This window comes from Lepidochelys kempii, chromosome 15 (assembly GCF_965140265.1).
Source record: "Lepidochelys kempii isolate rLepKem1 chromosome 15, rLepKem1.hap2, whole genome shotgun sequence".
Taxonomy (NCBI): Eukaryota; Metazoa; Chordata; order Testudines; family Cheloniidae; genus Lepidochelys; species Lepidochelys kempii.
Window position 1 is genome coordinate 27268793 of NC_133270.1, and position 14959 is coordinate 27283751.

Consider the following 14959-nt stretch of genomic DNA (forward strand, 5'->3'; position numbering starts at 1 on the left):
TTTCTGGGGTGGAAAGGAGGGCAGCAGTTGTCTAACAATCATTCACAACAGTTTGGCCGTGGCACCGGGACTAACGTCCTCTGTGTTGCAAAATGCTGGTGCACTAAGTACATCGGCATTTAATGGCCACAGGTGGGCATGACCTCACTTCTCCATCTCCTCTGCCTGTGCAAATTGCCATGGGCTCATCAATATCCACACAGAGCAGGCAGGCCCCTGTTTAAAGTCCCCACACATTAAACCAAAGGATGGAGGCCTGAGTTGATGTTGCACTTCCAGGTGTTTCAGACCTGAGATGATTCTTCATTTGGACCGTGGTTGCCTCTCACTTCTTAGTACGTGGGGCTGGCTCCTCGGCCGGTGTAAATCAGTAGAGCGCCATTGAATTCAATAGAGCTGATTTACCCCAGCTTTCGATCTGGTCCATGATTTTTAACATTTCTGTGGGTTTTTTTTTTAATTAACAAATATTCTGTCTGTAGACAAACACTGGCGAGAATCCCAGAGAACTAGACAAAAGGGGGGAAACTAGAAAGCAGGAGAGACACTGTTGTCTAGTGGATCAACCATTTGAGTGGGACTCTGGACAGCTGGGCTCTAATCCTAGCTCTGCCACTGGCCTGCTGGGTGACCTTAGGCAACTCACATCCACGTCTCTGTGCCTTGGTTTCCCCATCTGTTAAATCGGGATACGGATACTGACCTCCTTTGTAAAGTGCTTTGAGATCTACTCATGAAAAGCTCTGTATAAGAACTATGTGGTCTATTATTACTGTAGAAAAGCTCAAAAGTGGAAGCAACCAGCTTGACTGCTAGCTACTGCCTGATCTTCCAGTCTGAAACAGACATTGATCGCTTAGCGCACAGAGCAAGGAGATTTCCCTTTCTGCAATACCCTTCAGCCATAGTTGCTCAAATGGAAAGCACATGATGATCAAGTATCAGAGGGGTAGCTGTGTTAGTCTGGATCTGTAAAAGTGGCAAAGAGTCCTGTGGCACCTTATAGACTAACAGACGTACTGGAGCATAAGCTTTCGTGGGTGAATACCCACTTTGTCAGATGATAATCACGGTTTGCCTCCCCCTGGAATCAGAGAAGCCAGCAGGAAGGATAAAGTAAATGCTATAATAAAGGGACCTAAAGTTTTGCTTAAGATCCCAACTGGACTCCAAAGGCAGATGGGACAAAGGTTTTTCAGCCAAATCCTGATCTGAGTTGGCTGCGGCATAAATCCACTGACTTCAGGGGAATGACTCCAAATTTACTTGGGGGAAAGTGAGATCGGAATCCCTGGTTGCTAGTGGGATGCCTGGCACTGTGCATGAAAAAATCTCAAATCATGTGGGATTTGCAAAAGCGCCTAAGTGATTGAGGAGCACAGTGGTGCCATTGAACGTCAGTGGGACGGGGACTAGAGCGCCTAAGCCTCTTAGATGCTTTTGAACATCTCACTCACAGTTCCTGTTCCAAGGACAGATGAGACTCTGACAAGATGCCTGGGAGATCCAGAGAGATGGCAGTAGCTTGGAAAGATTTCTCACTTCGGATGGTGATGGTTTTGTAGCCACGTGGGACAGCAGTATTGTGCGCTTTGCAGAAGCAGGGGGTTTTCCAGAGGGGTGTGAATGAAGGGAGCCTGCACCAGTGGGTTTGAGAGGATAAAATAGCTGCATGTCTTTGTGCTCTCAAGGCAGCAGCTTTGTCATAACAGCTGTAGTCGTAGCTGTTGGAAAAGGAGGCAGGGTAGCCCTGCTTTGCCATCAAAAGCACAATTGAGCCTTAGTTATTTTGTCTTTTAAGCACCCCATACCTTACATGATACCCGTCACAGAGAGAGAAAGAGACGCTTTAGTGGTCTGCGCATGCTGCCCCGTAAGAGAAGTTTACTATTGCCAGCGATGTACCGTGCATCATTAGATTAGTGGCAGTTTGACAGCAAGCCACGCAGAATGATCCCATTTCCTCCCTGCTGGGCTTCTGCTGTTTGATGTTTGCAAACTGTACAACCCACCTCGGACCAGCCTTTGCCACCTTCCCTGTAACTGAGTCTCGTCGTCAGAAGTTCAGTCACAGGGATTTTTCAGTGGTGACCTTGTCTAGCTGTGGCTCAGTGAGTCTTGTGTGACTCAGCCCACAGCTGGGGAGATCTCTCTCTCTCACACTCACTCATTCACTCACTCACTCACACTCATCCCACTTTTCCTCAGAGCTCTGCAGGGTTGTGTTTGCCCCAGACAGAAGCATTTATTTTACAGACCCTTTTCACTCTTGACATAGGCAGCTGGATTTCCTCCTGCAAAATGGATAATTTAATTTGGACACAGTTCAGATATGCAGTTCCCCAGTGACAGTAAGCTTTTCCCTGCAGAGAAAAACAGGCAAGAGTGGGACCACGTACAAACGATTGCACTGAAACCAGTCAGGCCAAACCCAGCTAGAACCGTAGGGGGAGGCAAGCGTTACAAGGGGGCCACCCCCATCGCTGTGCTTGAGGAACTTACACAACCCCGGCTCTTAATCCTTCTCTTCCCCATGGGTGATGATGTGGACGAGGTTTTTGTAGTCTAAATTTCCAGTGATGTCTGGGGGGAAAGCGGCAAACATCTGGTCGACCTGCAGTGTAAATGGGCCCAGATGGGAAAGGGTTAAACAGATCGGTTGGGTATTCAGGTGAGCAGAAGTGAAGGAGGGGGCTGGGAGCTGTTTGAAATCACAGGAAGTTCTGCCCTTGGCGTCAATGGGAGCAGGCTGGGATGGGGAGACTGCCCTTTGCGGCGGCCTGCCCGTATTTCGCTCGCTTGTTAACCAAGCAATGGAAATATGGGAAGGAAAGGAAAGTCTCTAGCGCACCTCTAACTGCAAGGCCACTGATCTACACTAATCCTGTGCCCTGACCCCCAGCTCCGCTGAAGGCGCTTGCCAGTGCACTCCTATACGGCGATGCCCTGTGACGCTCTGATGGGATTCCATCGCTCATCACTATCGCGGAGAGGTTGGGTCCACGCCCAGCCCTGGGTGCTGCTTGCCAACCCTCACACAATTCAGAGATGGCTTGGTCCCGGCCATCACAGAGATGGTGACATGTGGATCCGGGCTGGGTTTGAATGCTCACCTTTTGGGAGTGTTTGTATCCAGGGGCTTGGGTTTGACTGGTTATGGAAAGAGAGGCCTGCTGTGAAATTTAGCTCCTAGGCTCCCCCAAAGCCCAGTGCTATTGGACCCCAGGATGTAGGATGGTACAGGCTGTGGGAGATGGGCTCTGTTGCAATAGACTGATTTGCTTCATTTAGTTGTTACTTTGTGCAATGGCCTGATGCGATGGACCCCCCAGCACCCCAGAGCCCTATGTCATGGCTCTGACCTGGGCTCGGTACCCCCAGCCCCCACATCACATGAGGGCTGGACAATCGAAGGACTGTCTGTGGACAATGTGGGAGCAGCCAGGGACATGGCAAGACTTGGAATAGGGGAGCTGGGGGGCTGCCCAGGAGGGCTGCAGTGAACAGTGCGAGGACCTGAGGAGAAGTAAGAATTGGGCTGTAGAGGGCTTTTTGGTGAGCCCCGGAGAGAATTTGTATGGGTAGTGGTCGGAAATGGCAATGGGAATTGTGCCGCAGGATGATCTTGGGATTGCAGCAGGGTCCCAGGGCTGGGTCCCAGGGCTGGGTCCCAGCGTAGAGGCCGGGCATGGGCTCCCCTATCATCGCCGTGAGGTGGGGAGAATTCTCTATGGGAAGCACTGAGGCACTGCTCAGTCCAGGGCAGGGGAAGGACGGTTTCATTTGAACTCTTGTGGTTGCCCCATAGGGCGGGCTCTTGCTTTGTTCCTCTGTCCAAAGCACTAGATCACCCCGCCACAAATGGGAGACGGCAGACCAATGGGGAAACTGAGTCACAACAGGGAAACTGAGGCACGGACTTGTGCTCTACCCTGGAAAGGTAAGCCAACCTGTTACAGCCTGAGCCTGCTGCCCACGCATGCGCAATAAACAGGTCAGTGTTAGGCATTGCTGAATGGTGCACCCTGTATAAGGATGGAAGTGAAAAGGAGCCCTGTGCATACCTCTTCCTGGGAGAACCTCTCTCCCTGCGTCATCAGCATTTCTTTAATGCTGCAAATAAAAGAGCATGTTGTCAGAAAGAGGGAGGGACGGTGAGAAAACCAGAACAACTCCCCCTGCCCCATGCACACCCCAACTGCTGCTCTGCACTTACTAGTCAGATTTCAGGCCTTTGCCCTCGGGGTCAAACACCTTGAACGCGTTCAGGATCGTCTCCTCTGGATCGGCACCTGCAATGTGGAGCACATGCAACCGCTGCTGGCACAGAGCAGGGATTATGCCTGCCGCGGGCCGCGCCGGGGAGTGGCATCCCCTTCGGGGAGGGGGATCGCAGATCCTGTGCCATCTCCCAGGAAACAGGGGCTGTGTGGTCGAGCAAGCTCATTCCCTGCAGCGAGGGGCCTGCAGATGGACGTGCCCTGGCCTACCACCGCCATGCACAGCAACGGCTGGCATCTCTCCACCCACCCCCTGCTGTCGGGGCCATGTGCATCCCATGGCATGGAGAGGAACAGATGCACATTCATGTTGCCCCTCCCTGCCCCCAATATGTAGCTAATCTACCCAGTGTATTTATAGCATGCTAGTCTCAGAGGAGCTGCGGGCTCGGTGGGCTTAAGGAATTCTGCACCAGTGTCCCATAGCTTGGGTTGCACAATGGGTGAGGGGATATGGCTGCTGAGCAGGAGGGACTCTGAGTCACAGAGAAGCTGCTGCTCTACGCAACATCCTCTCCTGAAAACCTGTCAGGACGTAGGCAGCAAAGAGCCACAATAGTTCACATCGGCACGCCTGGAGTCTGTGGCACCAAACCCCTCTGAGGGGTGTGGGCAGCTGTTAGAGAGCGTGTCTCATCGAGAGGCCCCAGGGTGCTGCACAACGATGTAAGCATTGCTATCTCTGTTTTGTAGCTGGGGAAACTGAGGCACAGAGCAGTGGCGACTTGCTCAAGGTCACCCAGCAGGCAAGGGGCAGAACTGAGAAGAGTGCAGGGGAGGCTGAGAACGAATAGGAGCGATTGCTGTGTGCATTAGACCAAGATGCACGGTTTCTGGGAATATCCTGTGTATGAGACTTTGACTGGCAACACCCTGTCACCCTGTCTTTGCCATTTCCTGCCCCACCATGCTGAGGGAAAGATGCAGGAGAAACCCCATGGAATGGCATTGGGACATTTTCACCTTCTGCACTTTGCTGGGGGGAAGAGGGTGATTTGACTCCTAGGTCCTGAGCCAAAGCCCCCTTAAGTGCACGCAAAGGCGCCCATTGAGTGCAGGATCAGGTCCTTGGGGAGAAACTGCAAATAAAGTTACTTTATGTTTTAATATACATTGCCCTTTCCTAGCATCTTCACTTTGAGGATCTCAAAGCGCTAAGTCTTAGCACCCCTTGTGAGGTAGGGCAGGGTCATTATCCCTGTTTTGCAGATGGGCCACTGTGGCACAGAAAGGTTAAGTGACTTGCTCAAGTCACACAGGGAGTCTGTGGCACAGCCAGGTATACAGCCTAGATCTCTTGCCCACCCCAAACGCTGTAACAGCCACCGGGCCATCCTTCCACTCATTTCGTCCCTCTGCCTTATCTTACCCTTGAGCTTCTCTCCAAACATGCTCAGGAATACAGTAAAGTTAATTGCTCCAGGAGCCTCCTTTATCATTTCATCGAGTTCTTCGTTTTTTACATTCAAACGACCTAGACAAGAAACAAAAAGACAAATCACCTGGGACATGGATTAAACTTTATGCAGATTTTCAGGTACATGAGCCCATTTTATACACAAACAAGCCTATGAATGAGTTAAAAGACATAGAAAGGTGCATTTTTTACCATGGGAATAGTCTCCCCAGGGAAGTGGTAGAAGCTCGATCCTTGGAGAGAAAGAGAACTGGACCAGACAAAGCACTAGAAAGTGTATCGTAGGGAAGAATTCTGCACCGACTGAGGTATCTGCTACTCTGATTTCTATGAGTCTAGAGAACATCACAGAATTGCACCATGATTAGTTCCCACCTACATTTTGTCAGTAAAATGAACAGAACCAAACGTCTGCCTATTGTCATCCATAGAGCTACAAAAACAGGGCCTGATCCTCTTTGGATTACAATGCAGTCACAACTGATTTGCACCCTTCTAAGTGAGGTGATAACCGGGCCTTATGTTTCTCCAAGGATGTACATAAGCCCCATAAATCACATAATCCAGCAAGACTACTCATAGAGTAAGGTATTACTCAGCAGGAGTAAGTCTGGCGGAATTGGGCCCTAATTAATTTAATAACCATTTTTGCTAGCCAGGGCCTAAATTATTTAACAACATCAGCCTCAAAAATGATCCACACTGACCAAAAATGTTCAGAAAGTAAAATAATCTGCTCTTTGTAATAGAAATGATTTTGGGTCCCGTAGTTTTGAGCAGAGGAAATGGAAGATCCAATTAACCAGGGATTGAATGAAATGGAAAGCAGAGTCATTGATTTCTCATCTAATAATTAGTCTAACACGATCAAAGCCTTTTCTGGGGGGAAGGAGGGGCGTTGTAAGATGCAGGCTTACCCACTGCAGCAAACGTATCTCTCAGATCTGCCTTGTCAATAAAGCCATCCCGGTTCTGATCCATGATGGTGAAGGCCTAGAAAGGGGAGAAAGGGGAATGGCAGCATGCAGAACAATAACCCACAGCTCCCTGAGAGTGTAATATCGCTCCCTCTGTTTAGCCATGTTACATTTCAGCCTGGCTAGGAACTGTGGTGTGGCAAGGGACATAACTGTCTTTGTTCACAGCTGTTCTTGCACCTTCCTCTCACAGTGATTTACGTCAGTGGGAGCAGAGGCGAGGGCTTCCAGCAGCATTCAGGATCGGGCCCAAAGAGCCCCTGTTGTTCAGCAGTACAGCAGCATTTATTAGGCTCCCTGGTGGTGCAGGGCTGGAGGCTGCTGCCCGATCCCCTCTGGGAGTGGCTGCGTGATGCGGGCTGAGGCATTGCTCAGCTGCCCAAGACTGCATCCCTTCCAGAGCAGGTGTCTCCACCCAACTGCCTCACCCTATGTGACCAATTGCTAATGTCCTGGGAGCCCAGCTGACCACGGTGCTCATAAGAATGACATTAGAAGATGCGCTGAGAATGCTAGCAGGGGATGGGCCTCGCTGATTGATGGACTTTGCAGCCAATCAGCTAGAAGAGAGCAGATGTCCCTGTCCAAAAGCTCAGTGAAGGTGCAGGACCCATGGGGTGGGAGATTATCCCTAAGGTATCACTACAGGTAGGAGAATTCCTTCTGTAGGAGTCCTGTGCGGGGGGAAAGGGGGTGTGACAGATGTTCTCTCCCACATGGTAGCTATTCTCTAGTTTTGTAAAGCTCATCAGTAGGCCTGGAGTTGTCTAAGCAGTAACCACTCTGTCTGCAGCCCAGGGCTAGAGTAACTATGACAGTGTTTACAAGCCCAGGGAGTGGGGCGGGGGGGAAGGACTCAGCCAGGAGAAGGTGTTGTGGAGCACAGGGGTTGGGGAGTTCACTTGCATGAGGTCTCCTGCCCCAACTGGCTCCCATGGTTCCCAGCATGCAGGAGTTCAGTTTTGGCCACTGCCTTGTCCTCAGTTATCGTACTCGGAGGAATATGGATACACTCCGCTAAAGAAGGCCCCATGTTATCACCCTGTCCAAAGACTCTCTGTGGGTAACTTTGAAGACCTGAAAATGTGTAACCATATGACACCCATGAAAGGGTTAACCAGTTCTCGGTAATAATGCCCTGCCTCATGGTCACAGCTCAGCCAATGAGAACTCGCTCGGATTATACAGGGCTGCTGTCTTGTGTGCCATTGGCTGAGTGTCTTGTCACTCACTCTTCTGCTGGGAGTGCAGTGTCATGAAGTTGAGAGAAGACCCCGTATTTGATTATGTAGTTGAATTACGTTTGTTTGTCCCCCCAGTAAAGCAGTTGTCTTTTAAATGAGCTTCTAGGACTCTTGTTCCAAATCCAACATCACCGAACCTAAAAGCATTTAGAAAAAGTTTGACGATACCACCATATAGGTGGTTCTTGGCTTTACCCTTCATGGTCATTGCAACAAAGGCCACTTACCTCTTTGAATTCTTGGATCTGTGTTTGTTCAAACATAGAGAAGACGTTGGAATTAGCTCCCTCTGATCTCTTCTTAGCTTTCTTGGGTGCCTTGGAAAATTCAAGCATGCTATCATTAACTCACTGTATTTTTCAATGTGGAATAAATTTAAACTACCCTGAATTTATTCCTAAATCTTTATGAATAGCTAGGGACTGCTCCATGCTGGTGCACTTTAGTTCTTGAAATGATCCGCTCTTTCTCAGCTCAGAAGTGTGGGGTAAAGTACATGCTGTTCTGTAGCAATGGGAATTATTATTTCTTCTCACAAGGTAGGGTAGAGCTCAGTTTCTTGGGCTCCTGATGCATTTGACCAAATTGATTACTAGGGAAGCGACATGAAAAATGACTAGCCACACTACAGTGTGACATCTGCTGTGGTTCAAATGACATTTGGCTGAGAAGTAAAAGCAAAGAAATCTCCCCTTGTAACAATAGACATTCAGGAGTGGAAAAGATAGTTAAGCACGTCTCGGAGATTTCATGCAATGGCTGTCACTATTATGAGCTTTATCATGGTTTTGTACTTTTTATTAAGAATGATGTTACTGCAATGGTTACACATTAAAGCACTCTAAAATCTGCCCTTTCCTACACCAAAGAAGATGAAACCCAGAATTGAGTTGATTGCGATTCTTGTGGTTTAAACAGGAAATGTTTCAACACACGTGCTAAAGTTTCTACCTTATTGAGAACTTCTGGTCCTTTCTACCTTAGCTGCACACATGTGATCTGCTATGATCTTTTCCTTTTAAATAAATATCACAGATTTGTAAGCGACCCCATTGAGAGGGTCCATGTCTGGTATTCCTAGGTACTGCAAAATAAAAATAATAAGATTTAAATGTGCCAGTTCGAGGGATAGAGATGTACTTCCTAGAAGGTGCATGGATGAAGGGAAAGAATTCCAATTTGACCTTAAAATATTCTCAGTCCCATTTTGCAAGCTCTGTTTAGTTCTTGATTTGAAGACGGGGCAGCAGTTAACCTAGAAGAAAAAACCCACTTTGCTGCTGCTATTTTTATGCCACCGTGTATTAAATACCCCTAGACTGCTTACCTTGTTTCAGGAGCTATTAGGCATGTGTGTGCCATTAGGGCACTAAAGTCTCTCTCTCTCTCTCTCTCACTGATCGCTAGAGATGCTCCTAGTAAAGAATCCTGCTGCTGACAAGCTCATCTCACTGTCATTCCCGCAGCTGCCCACTCTCGTTACTCACCATCACCGGAGTTGCTTTGCACGGCCCCTGGTGTTCTTGCAAGAGGAATTCAAAAGACAATCCCCCAGGCCGCTCTGTGCTGAAACAATAAATACAGCCCAGGGCAGTTTAAAAATAAACGCATGCCCACTTTTGGCTGTAATAGGTAAGTTAGCCGTCACCTCCGCCACCCCCAGCTCTGTTGTCTCTCCGTCGTTGTCTTGGTCTCATCTTGAATAACAGCTTGTTGTCCCTGTGACATGTGAGACCCAGAGGTTTTCAAGGTTAGAGAAATGCCAGCAGGCTGTGTGGGTGCCACTTTGAAGATGTTGACACGAGTCGTGCTGCACAGCTTGTGCAGAATGAGTGACACCTGCATTTGTCAGTGGCTTGGTGGGGGCGAGACAAGCATGCTAGAAAGGATATATCCTGGTAGCTAGGGATGTCTGTCTATACAGACGTACAGAGCCAGCTCTTGGAGCTGCACTGATTTACAGCAGCTGAAGATGTGGCCCGCAGATCAAGAAGGTTCAGTGCAGTGAATGTCAGATCTGAACCAGGATTTGAACTTCATCCCCCTCTCCCCGTCCAGGGGTATTCAGATGGAGGGTTTTGTTTTGCCTCATTAGAGAGCTGGGGTGACTTCCATGTACAGTGAGATACATCTATCTATCACCCAGATCTGCCTCTGAGATAGCACCTTCCACGCTGGGAGATCCCAGAGTGCTTCGCCAACCACACAGATATTGGGATTCGCAGCACTCACCACACAAATGCAGCCTCCTCTGGGATGGAATGTGGCAGCTGTCACAACATAGCAATCACACAACCCTATCCACGTCGACCCGAAGGCCCCTATGGTCCAGGTGGTGTGAGCTGCCACCGTGCCAGGGCTGATGTAGCCCTTTGCGTGGCACCAGCAGGGCTGGGTGGGTCAGAACCCTTTGTCTGGGGTGGTGGGGTAGGTGCTTTTTCAACTGGATTCTTGTTGAGGGGCTGAGGAGCTCCTGCCCCACCCATCTGCCTGGTGGTAATGAGGGACCCAAGTGTCCAGCAGCTGCTGTCTCCAGTCTCCCTGATGGAAGGGGACCTGCTCCCTCCTCCTTCTCCTCCAGTTGCCCCCAGGGATCACTGGCCCGATAGGCCCCATCTCATGGTCCTATTTTGGAGCTGCTGAGGTCAGTGCGTGGCTGTCAGTGAGGGTGGAGCTTGGCCCAGCCAGTGCGGCTGGGATTATGCTGCTCGCTGGGCTGCAGAACCATGAGCAGGTGCTGCTGCAGTGAAGGGACATCGCAAAGCAGCCCCACATCCAAAGAGCCACTGGGCCAGATTCAGCCCTGCACAGGTGCCTGGCATAACATCCTGAGGAGGTGGCTCATGCCTCCCCCATCCTGGGGCTGCTGGGGGTTGGTCTGGCCCCACACAGGTCAGGGTGGCCCTCCTGAGGCTGTGCAGCACTATCCCTCAAAGCCATGAATGGGACAATGCCCCCCCCCCACACACACACACACCCATACCCTCTTACTGATCCTTACTGATGGGCACCCACCTGCTACCCAGTTATGCCACACGCCTCCTATGGCTTTAGCTCCAGTATGAGGCAGTGCAGTTGTTAACCCTCTGCCTTCCGTCCATTTTCAGCTAGCATTGCACTGGGCTGTTGAATAGCTGCTCTGTTTCACCCCAGACGTGGCTGCACTTTCACCAGGCAGCCACTGCTGCTGCAATTGATTTGTCCTGGAAGAACAGACAACTGTAGCAGAGGTTACTGAAGGAGAGATATGATGGATCCTCCTCCCAGCTGGACAGGCTACATCTCATCTGGTCGCACTAACCCAAGGAGCCATCGACTCACAAAGCTGAACTCACTGGTAAACTTTTTTTTCCCTCTTCATATATTTAGCCTGTTAATTTGATCCCCCCTACCCCCACCCCCTGAAGTCTAACATGTAGACATACTTGTCCAATGGAGTTGGACCGACACTCCTGGTTAAACAATGCCCTGCGTGTCCCCTCCCGGCTCTCAGCTGTCTTCGCTGCCCCGGCAGATTCTTGTCTTACAGGGTCTAAGATGCAAACAACAGCTGCTGCTCCGGTGTCCCCTTTGCCACCCTGTGGAAATGGCCTTGTTACAGCTGAACCTGTTTGTGCTCAGACCTAGGAGCTATATAAAGGCCAGACCTCTTCACATTGCCATCCACTGGACGCGAGACACCCGGGCAAAGTTGCTTTCAACACTCCTCAGTTTGCTGGAGACGTTGTTAATAGGGAAGGATGGGAGAAATGGGGGGCTGTGCTTCTCACGGTGGGCCAGACCCCCTCTGGGAGTGCCTAAAGTCAGTCATATTTAGGCAGCTGCAGCTGGGACCTCAGAGCTTGCCCAGCTCCGGCTGGAATCGCCTGAATAGGGAACGCTGCCTTTGGCCCGTTGGGCCCCATGGAGAGGGAGTTCGGAGCTGGGTGGCTATTTTACCCACGCTGTTTGTGAGGTTCATGTAGAACATATGGCTATAGTGTGAGAAAGGGGCTGAGGGGGAGCCTGGGGCCGCAGAGAGAGAAGCGCCCAAGCTAGTGTCTGGCCAGCCTCAAAGACAGGGAGGTTCAGGTCTGTTTGGTTGTTGCTCTGAGATCACTCAAAAGTCTCTGAATGAACAGGGGCACCAGTGTCAAGAGAGAGGTTCTTGGTGGGTTTCCAGGGCTTCATGGGGTCAGCCTCTCCTGTTGAGTCTGCATGTGCTTCCCACCCTATCTGAAACCGGGGAGTGCAAACTAGAGCAAGTTAACTAAAGATTCCCCAATCCCCCAGAATCGGGGTTTGGACAGGGTGCCAGTTGGTTCTTATTTTATCCAGATACCTGCACACATATATGTGGATGTGCTCACACACACACACACTAAGAAACCCAAACCTGAGTGATCAATTCAGACAATCATCACAAGTCTCTGATTTTGTTGTTTTCCACAGGAAAGAATATAGAGCTATCTAGGAAACCTGGTTTTATTGCATTCTGAGATATTCCCCAGAGCGCGGGGAATTCCTTATTTTCCTTCATTTTATGAACATTTAACAGGGAATTTTCTAGGTGTCTCAGGATTTAGGACTCCATAGACATTAGGAACAAGCTCCCTGCTTTTAAAAATAAACGTATTTTGTAATACAGCACAATACATTGAAATCCACATCCTCCCAATTAGCTGTGCTACAAACGGGAATTGCGGTTGCAGAATGTTGCAGCTGAAATTCCCTTTCCGCTGCTGGCAAACGTAGGGTCAAGGCAGGGATCTTCCAGGGTGTAGCTCAAGGGCCAGATATGGCCTGCAGTGTACGAAAATGCAGGCTATGCCCACCCGCTCTTTCCCCTGCAACCTCAGAGTGAGGACGGAGCTGATCAATTGCAGGTCTCATTGCTTGGGAAACTGACCAGCAAGCAATTTCTCTTCCTCTGTCAAGTACCAGCGGCTATCACAATGATGGGCATTCAGTTTTCGTTAAATAATGTATCAATATTTATCTGTAAAAGTAGGTGATACCCTGGGTCTCCGGGCAAGCTGCCCGGGCTGTTCTTGGTGTGACAAGGTTTTGGCAGCCCAGAGAGGAAGCGAGATGAGAGAGAAGAATTCGGCAGTCAAAGAGTTGAATTGTTTCTATTGTGCAAGAAATGGCTGTTTTGGTGGCTAGGGCGTGATTCAAGATTAAAATGTTGTTTTAATATCATGTTAAAATGAGGTGTCACTAGGTGTCCCACTGTGACAACTTTCCTGTACATTTCCTGACACATGCCCTACTCCAGCCAGGTACACGGAGGGAGGGAGTGGGGCGGAAGGGATAAGCTTCTGTATTTAAATCTTTAACAACATGATGACTATGCTCTGTGATACCAGGGAACGAATAATGTTCTTCCCAGATAATTATGTTTCAGAACTTGCATTGAGTATATATTAGTGACACACGGTATGGGACACTATCAGGCCTTCTGGTGAAAAAGATGAGAGAGCTGGACACTTTTTTATGGTGGGCTGCATTTCAATTGGGGGATGTGCTAGGGAACTGATCTAAGCCTAAAGATTCTTATCAGCAATGACTGTTGCTTAATGAGAACAGTAATTCCATGTAATGGGGGCACCTTTCAGGTGACTTAGTGGAGTTGAAGTTCACCGACTTCAGTGACGTTATTTATTACCTACCCTGATGGGAGACCTCGTCTAGTTACATCGAGATCTCCAGAAGCCATAGGTGGTACGGTAGCCTTCCCTCCCAGTAGCATACGGCTTAGGGAACACTCCTCCCCCAGGGAAGCTAGAAGGTTACAACGCTTTTGGAAACAAAAGGAAACAGTGTTTAATAAGCACTTGGGAAACCAGATCCCTGGGAGTTCAAGGACTGTGGTAAGATGAGCTAGCTTCTTGATTGCAAGATTGTCCTAGTTTGCCAAGAGGCTTTGAATATCGTTTTTTAATACCCTGACAGCCGCTTCTCAATGACACCTTCCTCTGCCTGGCTGCCTCTGCAAGCTAGCTCACAAGGCACATGGGCTTTAAAGGCCTTGCATGCTATTCCACTTATTCCAAGATGGCATTTGTTATAGGGTCAGCTGACAGAGCCAAACATAATGAAGGGCTCAGAAAAGACCCGGGAAAGAAGCTGGGTGTGTACAGGTGAAATCTGGTCCCCACCGTGGTGAACGGGAGAAAACCAGAAGGCAGAACTGCATTCCAGGAGAAAAGTCAAACGGCTAAAGCAAAATGGACAGTGTCCCCTTTCCTTCATGGAATAGGGGGTTTGTGAACTGAAGAGGAGTGCTAGCATGGGAGCTATTCTGGCCCTGAGCCAGAGCGTTGGAAAAGAGATTTAAATAGCTAAGAGGCTAAACAAGTAAGACAAAGAGATGGTATAAGAATAAACTCTTGAACGGGGCGTTTGAGCCAAGTCCTGAAGTCGATATTCAGCCCTTACTTGGGCAGAACTCCCACCAAAGTCTGATCGTGTATAAGGATTTAACGACTTGCCCTGGGGTTTTTTGGGGTGACTGTGAGGATGAAAGAGAAACAGGGAGACAGATCAGACTTTAGAGCAAAGTCTACAAAGTGTCTGCAGCTGGCATAGTACAAGTCACAGAGGAGCAGGGCAAATTCAGGGCCCTCATTAAAGCAAAACTATCAGGAAAACGCACTATCACAGGTCCCAGACCTGCGCGCCCAACCTCTGCTCTGATAATGATGAGAATTTATAAAAGAACACACTCTTGCCAGCTGTTGTAGATTCACTCATTCCAAACAAAGCCTCTTGTGAAGAAGCTTGCAGTTTAGAGGACAGTTCATCTGCTTCCATGTGACTCACCCACATGCAAATGTGTCAGGCTCACCATTACAGTAGTATAATGACAGGTTTCAAATAAATTGGTTAGTCTCTAAGGTGCCACAAGTCCTCCTTTTCTTTTTGCCATTACAGTAGTAGTTGAACCTCTCACAGCCTTTAACATATTTATCCTCACAACACCTCCGTGAGGTAGGGCAATGCTATTATCCCCCTTTTATAGATGGGAAAACTGAGGCAGAGAGTTACAGAGTGTCTTGC

General features: G+C 49.2%; 1 protein-coding gene across 1 annotated transcript; it reads right to left on the reverse strand.

Annotated features, from left to right (window-relative positions):
* Positions 1-2327: 2327 nt before the first annotated feature.
* MYL2 (myosin light chain 2) lies at positions 2328-9436 on the reverse strand. Its single transcript, XM_073312458.1, has 7 exons — positions 9406-9436; positions 8146-8235; positions 6615-6690; positions 5650-5754; positions 4217-4292; positions 4065-4113; positions 2328-2614 (listed from the first exon to the last, which is right to left on the reverse strand). The coding sequence occupies exons 1-7, from the start codon at positions 9406-9408 to the stop codon at positions 2516-2518; spliced, it is 498 nt and encodes a 165-aa protein (XP_073168559.1). The 5' UTR covers positions 9409-9436; the 3' UTR covers positions 2328-2515.
* Between the last annotated feature and the right edge of the window lie 5523 nt (positions 9437-14959).

Coding starts and splice junctions, on each gene's coding strand:
- MYL2 (XM_073312458.1), bottom strand. Junction 5,755..6,614: donor AGATACGTTTGCTGCAGTGG/GTAAGCCTGCAT, acceptor TTTCTTGTCTAG/GTCGTTTGAATGTAAAAAAC. Junction 4,293..5,649: donor GTTTGGAGAGAAGCTCAAGG/GTAAGATAAGGC, acceptor TCCACATTGCAG/GTGCCGATCCAGAGGAGACG.